The sequence below is a fragment of the Geotrypetes seraphini genome, chromosome 11, assembly GCF_902459505.1.
Source record: "Geotrypetes seraphini chromosome 11, aGeoSer1.1, whole genome shotgun sequence".
Classification (NCBI taxonomy): domain Eukaryota; kingdom Metazoa; phylum Chordata; class Amphibia; order Gymnophiona; family Dermophiidae; genus Geotrypetes; species Geotrypetes seraphini.
The window spans coordinates 137929246-137941500 of NC_047094.1; the positions used below are offsets into that span (position 1 = coordinate 137929246).

At 36.8% G+C, this 12255-nt stretch overlaps 1 protein-coding gene across 6 annotated transcripts in view; it reads right to left on the reverse strand.

Annotated features, from left to right (window-relative positions):
- RBM39 (RNA binding motif protein 39) overlaps window positions 1-12255 on the reverse strand; it is a 137933-nt gene that overhangs the window by 67823 nt on the left and 57855 nt on the right. For 5 of the 6 annotated variants that reach the window (XM_033963389.1, XM_033963393.1, XM_033963391.1 and 2 more), the window contains one exon: window positions 10831-10948. In XM_033963389.1, the coding sequence (XP_033819280.1) occupies window positions 10831-10948 (118 nt within the window). Of the gene's footprint in view, window positions 1-10830; window positions 10949-11850; window positions 12005-12255 lie in introns of those variants that run through there. The other variant, XM_033963394.1, reaches the window with a different exon arrangement.

Below are 12255 nucleotides of genomic sequence, written 5' to 3' on the forward strand. Positions count from 1 at the left end.
GGAAGTTTGAGAGGTGATTTTACATTGAAAAGTCCTTTCATAAATCTGGAGACCAAAGGATGAGCAGTGAGAGGTTTACCCTCAACCGGTCAGTGAAAAGTGAAAAGTTGTAAACTGAGACTTGAATATAGACTTGAGTCTTAAATCAGACAAATGGGAGGGGCGTGGCTTGGAAGCGCAGCTGGATGGTTGAGTGCTGAGTGAGCTCTGATATCACAAGCTTTCTGAAGGAAATAATAAGTCACTAATTTAGTTTTATTTTAGTGATTTTGAGTGATTTCAAGTCTGGTTATGGCTACAAATAAACAGATGAAGAATGAAGGAGCTAGCACAAGTGGTGGAGGTGCTAAAAGATCAAAGCTGGATCCTGCGAAAGTGCCGTTGCCAAAAGAGGATAATGGTGACATTTCTGCTCAACTGAAACTAATAACTGAGATTGTTTCTGACAATGCTAAAAATCTGAAGGAGGTGAAAGAAGAAATGAAAAGTCTCACAGCAAGAATGGAAAGATTTGAACTAAAAACGGACCAGATGGAAAAAAGAATGTCAGCAAATGAAGCTGAGTTAAAGAAATGTAAAATGTATAAAGAAAAAGTGGAATTTCTCTCTAAAGAAATGGAAGATCTTATTAACAGGGAAAAACGGAATAATTTGAGAATTATTGGTCTCCCTGAAGGTGTTGAAAATAATGATGCCATCACCTTTCTTGAACAGTTTCTTCCTAAGATTTTACCACTCAAATTAAAATTTCCTTTAGAGTTTGAAAGAGCTCACAGGATTCCTGTTAGAAAAGTTGGCAAGGATTTACACGTCCTTTGATTTTTAAGCTGTTAAGGCACCAACAGGTGATGGAAATCATAAAGCTTGCAAAGGAAAATAAGAACTTAAAATGTCAGGACGCAAAAATTCACATAGTTCCAGATTTTGCTAAGGCCACTGCTGATAAGAGGAAAAAAATGTTGGATTTACGGCCACAAATGAGGCAATTAGGAGCTAAGTTTGGCTTATTATACCCTGCTATAATGAGGGTAACCTATGCCAATAAAACCATGAATTTTGATTGTCCTGACAAATTGAAAGACTTTTTAGATGATTGTGAGCATTTGATGATATCATAAGATGAAGATAAAAAGTTCCGATGGACTTGTACTTTTTTATTTGAAGGATTGAAAAGAAAAGAAGAAAAAAGGAAGTAAAAAGATAAAGTTAAGATATGTTTATTTTATGTTTGGAGAAATGGAATCCTTTTTGAATTCAACTGAATTAACTGTCCTCAAACACGCAGTAATATTAGTTAACATTCTATTTGAAATACTTGGAAAGAAGATGGAGGAAGATATGTAAATTAGAGAATTTATTTCTGTGCAGATTCTATTATATCATCTTGTTCTAAAAGTGCCATATGGTATGAGTGTGCCATGTTTTTAATAAAAACGCTGAGGATTTATTTAGGGACATTCTTAGGAATCTACAAAGAAAAACTTTACATTGTGCTTCTTACTTGGAGAATGGTTCCTGGCAATTCATAATGCTATGTTGCAGCAGTGCTGGAAGAGCCCAAATGATCGGTGAAAAATAAGATGGAACTACAGCAACAAACAGGGAATATTCTGAGTATCTCTCAGTTTTTGAGATGAAAAAGTGGGGGAAAATACAATGATATGGAAAGTGTTTAGTTGTTTTAGTATCATTTGCTGCTTTGCTTTCTTTTGTTTTATTTTTAGTTTATAGTCTCATTAGGATTTATATGAGATAATGGTTTAGTCCAAGGATTGCTTCTTTACTTCCGGGTCACAGAAAACAAGGAATATTACAAGTGCATTAGAATTTGAAATATATTAAGAACACTGCGTGTTTGTTCTTTGGACAGCATTTTATGAAGAGTTAGATGAGAATTCTGATAACATATTTGTTTTTTTTGTTTTTTGAGAGATGTGTATTATATAATTATTCTGTTCATTATATTGAGGAATCTATGTTATGGATGGGAAGATGATATCATTTTGTGGTAAGAGTTTAAAAGAAGATAACACATATTAGTTAATTAAAATAAGATGCAAAAGATGGTATTATATTAGGGAGGAAATTAATTGAGAGAAATAGGTTTCCTTATTTCAAATGAAATTAATTAATTTAACTTATCTTTGTAGTTTTAAGAAGAGTTAATTTGAGAGATGAGTCTTTAATAATCTAATATATATATGTCATTTCATTTGAATGAAATTAAAATGTATGAGATGTAGTATAATGATTTTTATGTCTTGTTTAAGGATATGTAATAATCGCTGATTAATGAATGATATATGCACTCAATTCTTTTTTGGCTTATTATATTGATATAATTATTTGCAATGTTTAAGCTTGTGGGGTACATCTCAGAACTTACCATCAAATGTGCGTTTTCAAGTTCTCAATGATGAATAAGGGTGGGGGGTGGGATAGGGAGGGTTGGGGTTACAGGTATAAGGTTTAGTATAAAAAATTAGAATTTTGGAAAATGATGCATATTCAGGAACTGTGGAACAATTTGATTTACTTATTTTTGTTAGATTATTCTTATAAAAAAGGTTATGAGTAACTTTAAAATTTTTTCTTTAAATGTGAATGGACTCAACCATCAGGTTAAAAGGAATAAAATATTAGCATTATTAAAAAAGCAGAATGCGGATATTTATTACATCCAAGAGACTCACTTGTCTATATTAGAATCAAAAAAATTGGGTGAAACATTGTTTTTTTGCTCCTGCTGATGGGAAAAAGGCAGGGGTAGCTATTCTTATTAATAAGAAATGTACTGCTAATTTTAAAATGGTAGGTTCAGATCCAAAGGGAAGATGGGTCCATGTAGAGATGAGAATGGAAAATAATACCCTGGCTTTGTTTAATTTGTACGCCCCTAATTCGAATCAAAATGAATTCTTTAAGATAGTACAGAGATTGTTACTCCCACTGGCTGCTTCCAAATTGGTTGTGGCTGGAGATTTTAACGCTGTTATGGATCCATTATTAGATAAAAAACCTTGTAGAGATATAAAATCATTAGGGTTAGACAATTTGGTACATTCATGTGATTTAAAAGATATATGGCGTATTCTTCATTTTAATGATCGGGAATTTTCCTTTTGTTCACAAGTTCATAAGTCTTTTTCTAGAATTGATTATATTTTTGTTTCAACTCATTTAGTTCAACAAGTGTTAAAAGCTTCTATAGACCCAATTATTATATCTGATCATGGGGGTGTATGGATTGAGCTTTAAATAGATCAGCAAGAGTATAGTAGACCTATTTGGAGATTTGATAACACATTGCTTGTTGATACAAAATTTTTAGATGAATTAAAATTAAAAATTAATGAATATTTTCAAGATAATTTATCAGACGAAATTTCAATGGAAAATATTTGGGATGCTTTAAAGGCTACTTTAAGAGGTAATATTATTTCTTACTCTGCTTATATTAGGAAACAAATTAAGAATCAATATTCTAAGTTAGAAAGAGAAATTAAAGTTTTGGAAGATAAATTGATAAATAAATGGGAACATGACACTTTACAAGATTTATTAAAAGCAAAAGGTAATTATAATGAATTAGCGTCAAAATTGATAAGGAAGGACCTTTTTTATCAACAAACTTTGTATTATGGAAATTCAAATAAGGCGGGTAGGTTATTGGCTAATTACCTTAAAGCAAAGAAAAGAAGAACAAAAGTTATTGCAATTAAAGATGAGAAATGTGAGATGCATTCTCAAATTGAGAGCATTTTAAGTACATTTTTAAAGTTTTATAAAGAACTATACTCTTCTGAATCTTATGAGGGTAAAGAGAAGGATGGTATAGATTTTTTAAATTTAATTATTGGTCCGAAAGTTCCAGATCATATAAAAAGGAGTTTAGATGAGCCTATATCATTAAAAGAATTAGAAACAGCATTGAAATCTCTTAGAGTTGGATCCGCTCCAGGTGGGGATGGATTTACAATGGAATTTTACAAATCATTTCAAGTTTCTCTATTACCTCAATTATTAAATTTATTTAAATCCCAATTGTCTAAGGGATGTATTACAGGTACTATGGCGGAATCAGTAACAATTGTTTTGCCAAAGCCAAATAGAGATCCTACTTTGGTTGCAAATTACAGGCCCATTTCATTAATAAATGTGGATGGTAAACTTTTGGCCAAGATTTTGGCTTTACGATTAGCTAAGGCTCTCCCTTTTATCATTGATATGCATCAAACTGGTTTTGTGGCAAAAAGACACTCCTCTGATAATACTAGATTGGCTTTTCATATGTTAAATTTATCTAAAGAAATTGCAGATCCGGTATTTTTCCATTTCTTTAGATGCGGAAAAAGCGTTTGACAGAGTTGAATGGTCTTTTATGTATCAAGCACTTGGTTGGTTTGGTATTGGTCTGGGATTTATTCAAATGATTCAAGCTTTGTATAGCTCCCCTTCTGCAAGATTGTACATTAATAATAGTTTCTCTGATCGGTTTACTTTGTGGAGGGGGGTTAGACAGGGTTGTCCGTTATCTCCTTTGCTTTTTGATATTGTATTAGAACCCTTGTTATTGGCCATTCAACAAGCAAGGGGGATACAGGGTATTCTCTTTTCTGATAGAGAATATAAAGTTTCAGCATATGCGGATGACATATTGCTGTATTTGAGGAATCCTGAATCTACCATTCCATGTTTATTGGAGTTGATTGATACATTTGGAAAATTTTCAGGATATAAAATCAATTGGAATAAGTCTGAGATTCTTCCTCTTAATGTACATTGTACTAAAGGTTTATTTGATGCTTTTTCATTTACCTGGAAAGAAGAGGGATTAAAATATTTAGGTATAATGATAAAAAAGACATTGGAAGACACTTTGAAAGAGAATGAAAAACTTTTATTAAAAAAAATAACAGAAGTATGTGAGCATTGGAATCCGTTACATCTTTCATGGTGGGGGAGAGTGCAAACAATTAAAATGATGATTCTGCCTGTAGTTTGTTACCAAATGAGTATGATACCAATATTTTTTCAGGGGTCATTTTATAAAAAACTTAATGGTATTCTTACGAAATTTATTTGGCTGGGTAAAAGACCTAGGATTGCTCTAGTATCTCTACAAAAGCCAATTGAGGAGGGAGGGGTTAAATTTCCAAACTTTTATAGGTACCATCAAGCCTATATTTTAAGCCAGGGTATGTATTGGATCCTCCCAGAACTCTATGATAATGCTCCAGATTGGTTATATTTGGAGTGGAGTCTTATGTTTCCTTTACATTTAGTTCATGTTGTTAGTATAAAAATGCCTAGAAGATATAAACAGAACAGAATTTTGATTGATACATGGAAAACTTTGAGATACATTAGTAATCTAACATCTATTCCAATAAGCAAATCAACAAATCAATCTTTATGGATAAACTCCAAGATTCGAATTGGCGGAGCTCAAATCTTATGGAAACACTGGATTATAGCAGGCATAAGAACTTTAAATGATGTTATTTTAAATGGTAAACTGCTTGACTTTTCACAGTTGCAAATTAGATTTGGTCTTGATAAATCACAAAGTTTTAAATGGTTGCAGCTGGAGCAGGCTATTCAGATGGGGTTCCCTGAATGGAAAACTCTTAATACTCAATATAGTTTGGAGTTCCTATGTTTCCAGGCTGATTTCATGGGACACCTAGCCGCACAGTGGTATAAATTATTATCTGGATTTTTAAATAAAAAGCCAAAAACTGGTCTGAGAGACATTTGGAGCATTGAGATTAAGCATAATATTTCTGCTTCTCAATGGCTACGAATTTGGTCTTGGAGAATGAGATGTACAGTGTCAGCATCTATGAGATAAACTTGGTTCTTTTTATTACATAGAGCTTTTTGGACCCCAGTTCGTTTACAAAAGTTGGATAGCTCTAAATCTAATAGATGCTGGCACTGTAATCTAGAAGTGGGGACATTGGATCATCTAATTTTTTATTGCTCCTGCATTAGGAATTTTTGGAATTCAATTTGGTCTCAAATAAATTGCTTATTGGAAAATCATGTGGAAATATCATATGATACTGTTCTGTTCGGTATGTCTATGAGGAAAAAAAGTCAATTATCAGCACATAACAATAAGCTTTTGATGATAATGACGGGTGTTGCTATGCAACATATTACTAACAACTGGAAAAATTATAGTAATCTCAATTATACGTTTTGGTGGAATTCCCTGTGTCATATTTACAAGATGGAAAGAGCAATTGCAATACAGAAAGGAAGTTATAAAAAATTTTTAAAGATATGGAGACCGATGGTTGATTTTTGTAGTGAATAGGCATCATTTTTCTTTGATAATATACATAGGGGGGTGGGGAGATTGGAAGATAAGATGTAGCAAAATTGAAATTTTGAAGGAAATGATAGTTTTAATGATTGTATAGAAAGATGGGAGGGGGGAGGGTTTTTAATTAATTTACATATTAAGAATATAATGTATGATGTTCAAGTGTTATACGATAGTATTTCATGTTGTTCTTTTTGTGCACTTGATGTAAGTTTGAAAAAGAATAAAGAAATTAAAAAAAAAAAAAAAATCAGACAAATGAAAAAGGTAATCCAGGACCAGTTCAATGGATTGAGTATCATAGTGATGAAGAAGACACCAGGAGGAGAAACGAGTCCACTTCTGCTGATAACACTGTAGAGTGGCTGGTTTCCTGGAGGCTTCTAGAATAAGTTTCATTGGCTGAGAGAGGTGAAGTTCAGCTGCATTCAGCCTGAGAGATACTAAGCTGTCAGGTGCAAAGACTGAAGGTTGGGATGTAGAAGTGCACCTTGACTCTGTGTAAGAAGAGATGGAAATATTGGCAGAGGCATTGGCTCCCTGGCACTGAGCTGAAGTAGAAGGAAGAACCAAGGCTGCCTGGGCCCAGAGGAGCTATGAGAATCATGATGGCGGCATCCTGCTTGACTTTGACGAGAGTCTTTAGAATGAGAGGAGTAGGTGGAAACGCGTAGAGAAACTTGTGTGTCCAATCCAGTAGAAAAGCATCCGCCTCCCAACAGTGAGGTGAGTAAAGTCTGGAGCAGAAACTGGGGCAACTTGTTGTTGTGGGAAGAGGCAAACAAGTTCACTTGAGGAATGCCCTACCGAGAAAAGATGGGATGGAGAGCTGCGGAGTTGAGCATCCATTTGTGAGGCTGAAGAATTCTGCTGAGCTTGTCTGTTAAATAATTCTGCTCCACTTGAATGTAGACTGCTTTCAGGAAGATGTTGTGGGCAGTTGCCCAAAATGAAATCTTTTGAACTTCCTGAGAACGAAGGAGAGAGCCCATGCCTCCTTGTTTATTTATATAGTACATTGCTTCTTGATTGTCCATGTGAAGTAAGAGGACTTGATTGAGTATGAGATGTTGGAAAGCTTTGAGAGCATAATAAATTGCTCTGAGTTCTAGAAGATTGATGTGAAACTTCCTCTCCCTGGTGGACCAATGACCTTGAGTCTGAAGACCATCCAGATGTGCATCTGTGGTCAAAACTTTGTGATGAGGTAATATGTGAAAAAGCAGACCTCCTGGGGAGATTGGATGAAATCATCCACCACTGCAGCGACTGTCAAGAGACAAAGTTACAGAAATATGTTGTACGAGAGGATCTCACTTGAGACCACTGGGAGGCTAGGGCCCATTGAGGTGTTCTGAAATGGAGCCTCGCCAGAGGAGTCACATGGACCATAGATACCATATGACCCAGAAACATCATCATTCGCCTGGCTGATATGGACTGGAGCTGGTCCACCTAATAACAAAGCTGAATCAGAGCATCCAAACGATCCTATGGAAGAAATGCTCTCATTTGGGTAGTGTCAAGAATTGAATTAAATTGAAGCCTTTGAGACGGAAGAAGCTGTGACTTGGGGAAGTTGATTTCGAAATCCTAAGTTCTGGAGAAACAAGATGATGCAATTTGTCACTAGCACAACATCCTGACAGGAAGGGTCTTTGATGAGCCAGTCGTCTAGATAGGAAAAGACTTGCGGACCCTGAGATCTCAAAGCCGCTGCTACCACCACCAGGCACTTCGTGAAAACTCTGGGAAAAGATGCCAGGCCAAATGGTAGGACCTTGTACCGATAGTGGTGATGTGCCACATGAAACCTGAGATATTTCCGGGAAGCCTGGTGAATTGGGATATGAGTGTAGGCTTCCTTTAGATCCAGAGAGCATAGCCAATCGTTGTGAACCAAGAGGGGATATAGAGTGGCTAGAGATAGCATTCAAAATTTTTCTCTGACCAGAAACTTGTTGAGGGCTCTGAGATCTAAGATTGGTTTCAACTTTTCTAAAAATAGTGTGGTTTTAAGGATTTTTTTTGAACTTCTGAATATCCAGGTGGGTTGCTAGCCTAAGTCCTGGAGCTGTTTTTACGCAGATTCCAATAGGGATTGATATTGTAGTTGAGGCCTGTCAAAGCCTGAACAGGATTGGATCCTATATAAGGTGGCCAATTTATATGGTGCTGCTGGGAATAAAATTGGTGTTTCCCAGTTCATTCAATTATGAAAGGGTAGCTTTAAACAGTCTTTGGCTCTGCTTCTGACTATTTTAATAGGGATAGCAGAAGCCATTTGCCTGATGAAAGTTGTGAAAGACAAACTTTCAGATTACCTTCTGCAAGGAGGTGGTGGAGATGGATCCGATGGTATTCCATAGGATTCCTCCACAGACAGATCTGGATAACATGAAGATGGAAGATGCGGACGTTGCTCGGACTGGGCTGATGTTGGTGAATGGAACCATGTACAAATTCAGCTTCACAGCCAATTTCTTTTGTACCAGCTCCTTTATATGGTCCTGCAACGACGGTGCCAGTACAGATATCACGGTCGGCACAGAGTGCACCTGGTGTTGAGATTTTGGTGACCTCCACGTCAAGACATGCCTCCAAGGCGACACCAACTGTAAGGAGAGCAATCTAGCATCAGTATATCTACACTTTGTGTACATACCTTGGATAACTCAGAGCAAATAGATATGGCAATGCTGTTCTCCCTGGAGAAGAGGAGACTTAGAGGGGACATGATAGAAACCTTCAAAATCCTAAAGGGCATAGAGAAAGTGAATAAGGACAGATTCTTCAAACTGTGGGGAGCCACAAGCACTAGGGGTCACTCGGAGAAATTGAAAGGGGACAGGTTTAGAACAAATGCTAGGAAGTTCTTTTTTACCCAGAGGGTGGTGGACACATGGAACAAGCTTCCGGAGGAGGTGATAAGCCAGAACTCTGTACGGGGGTTCAAGGAAGGTTTGGATAGGTTCCTGGAGGATAAGGGGATAGAGGGGTACAGATAGAACTTGAGGTAGGTTATAGAAGTGGTCAGAAACCACTTCACAGGTCGCGGACCTGATGGGCCACCGTGGGAGCGGACCGCTGGGCGGGATGGACCTCTGGTCTGACCCAGTGGAGGCAACTTCTTATGTTCTTATGATATCTCCTTCCAGAACTGTGCCCACAATATTAGCAATAATTCAGAGGCATGTTTGGAGGGAGAAAGATGTTTGCGCTTCTTAGCCTTTTTCTGCCCTTCTCCTGATGAAGGCAGAGGAGATAAAGTAGTTGTTATTGGAGGCATCGATGAGCATTGGCATCCGAGTCAGCAGATATGGTTGCTGTCCTTGGTGTCCTGAAAAAGTTTTTCATACTGGTTTTGTCTGGCTTTTAGCAACCACTTCTGAAGTTCAGAACAAAGAGTGCAAGAAATATCAGTGTTCTGGATCTAGGCATTGTACACACCAACTGTGTGGGTCAGTTGCTAAAATAGTCTGATTACACTGGCTGCACTGCTTAAAGCCTCTTAGAGCCCTGGACATGGAGGGAAACACCACTGAGGCAAGGTCAAAGGACTCAACGGTCCGGAAGGTTGAGGGAATGTTAATCTGAAAATGGTTTCACACTCCTGGCCTGAAAACAGGCTGAGAGGAGCCTGAAGGCCCCAAGTTTGGAGAAACTAAGAAAAGAAGCTTCTTAGCTCTGCAGAAAAGAATGGATGGTCCCACAAGCTGACATTGAGCGGAAAGGCACCAGCACAAGCGTGATACAGACAGTCTCGAGACTTTGAACATTTTTAAAGTGACAGTACACTAACACCTTTGTCCCAGCCTACATGGATGATGTTACCCACATGTGGGAATACTGTGCCTGCTTGTCCTAGGATAAAGCATTTTATTTTTAATGATTTAACTGGAATATGGATAATTAGCAAAAATATTGTTTAAATTTTGACAAATAAACTTGCAGAATTTGCTAATTTTGTGCAGAGAATTTTGAATTTTTTATTTTTGTACAGAACAAAATTCCACCTGGAATAAGACAAGAACTGAAGAATAGATGTGTAGAGAGAAGGATCTTTAGTCTACTTATGTTCTACTCTCATCTGATGGATAATAGAGGGGGTCTTCATCGTTCTCTTGCCCACAATGTATAATATCTAGAGACAATCCTGAGAGCAGAGTAATTCTAATAATCATCATTATAACTTATCTCAATCGTTAATTAAAATGTGAATCAACTCAAAAACTTTAATCAAACCATTAAATTAGGTATTAAAAGGTGGTTCTATCACCGGTTATCTGTTACTCAGATCATAGGATGACGAACCCTTGAGTTGGGATAACCAAATGAAATGAAAAATTTGTCAGCTCATAATTTTCATTAGTGTTATACCCATCAAGAAACATCAAGTTTTTGCAATTAGTGGTCAATCACACTGGTTCAGAAAACAGTTCCTGTCAAGTTTTTGCATGGACAAAATAGGACTTAAAAAGAAGTGTAAAAATTACCTTGCCTACAGTAGAGAAAAATTCTTCGAGATCTCTTGGACGAATTCTTGCAGCAAGCTGCATACAGAACACTGTTCTAGCATCCCTTTCTTCAGGGGTTAGATTATCAATCGGTTCTCTTTAAATAAAACAAAAAGTATTTAAATACACCTTTACATCAGGATCACAACATAAGACCAAACATCTTTCTAGAATTACTAGTGCTTTGTATCATTCTACATGCTAGTACAATTCACATTCAAGTCAAAACTTGAAAAACTGAAAACACAGAAAAAGCCTATATCTTAAGAATCATAAACAATAAATAAATCATTATTTTATTTCTTATACACCGCCCCTAAGAGAGCAGTTCCGTAAAGTACGCAAGAAGTTAGACAATAAGATGCATTTACAGAATACTAGCAGAATTAATGCTCAAACATTTAGGCACATTCACTTATGCTAGGAGTAACGAGTATTCTATATGTTATACACGTAAATGTTGGATACCTCCACCTGCACATGCTTCCTTACATTTATGCGCTAATTAAGTCCCATGCTAAAATTATAGAATTCTGCTGACAACCCAATGAGCACTTATGCATCTAAGTGTAAGAAGTCTTGTGCATAACTTCTAGTATTCTATAAAACTTATGAGACTGCACATTAACTTAAAAAGATGATTTCTTCAGCTTATATTGTCTGAGTTCAGGTACCATTCAACCAAGATTTGTAAAACAGCAACTTGGTTGACACTACATACTTTCTCTTAAGCATTATAGACTATACGTGTGGAGAAGCCCGAGAACCTGGATTCAGTTCCCACTGCAGCTTCTTGTGACTCTGGTTGTCCCAGGTTCAGAATATGTAAACCACTTTGATTGTAACCACAGAAAAGCAGTATATTAAGTTCCATCCCCAAGCCTTCATCAAGGAAGATGCAGCCCAATCTAAGGGGTGCTATTATTTCTTTTTATTTACACTCTACTGGTTCTGGGCTGGTCTGAGACACAAAGGAAAGAGAAAATTGGTTACACCTACTATTTTTCTTTCTTGAGTCCCGCAGACTAGTTCAGTGTCTCACCATTATACACAGTTAGGGGGAAATTCTAAAACCGGCGCCGGTAGGCACCCTACCGACACCTAAATTAATTGGAAAAAAAAATGCCATTAGAAACGGCAAGGTTGAGACGTCTACCGGTGCCTAAAAAAAAAGGTGCTGGAATCGTGCCTATGTAAGCGTTTTAGGCCGCCGAACACCAACATAGGCGTGGCAATGCCAGAAGTAGCATTAGGTGGCCTAAAGTGCCTATATGGGCACAAGATAAGTGGCTGAAATATAGGCCTGGAAAACCCAGGCCTACATTTTAGCTACCTATCTTTGCTGGGGGATCCTGAAACTAGACCACAGCTTGTCATCAGCTGATCATAGAAGGGGAATTTCCC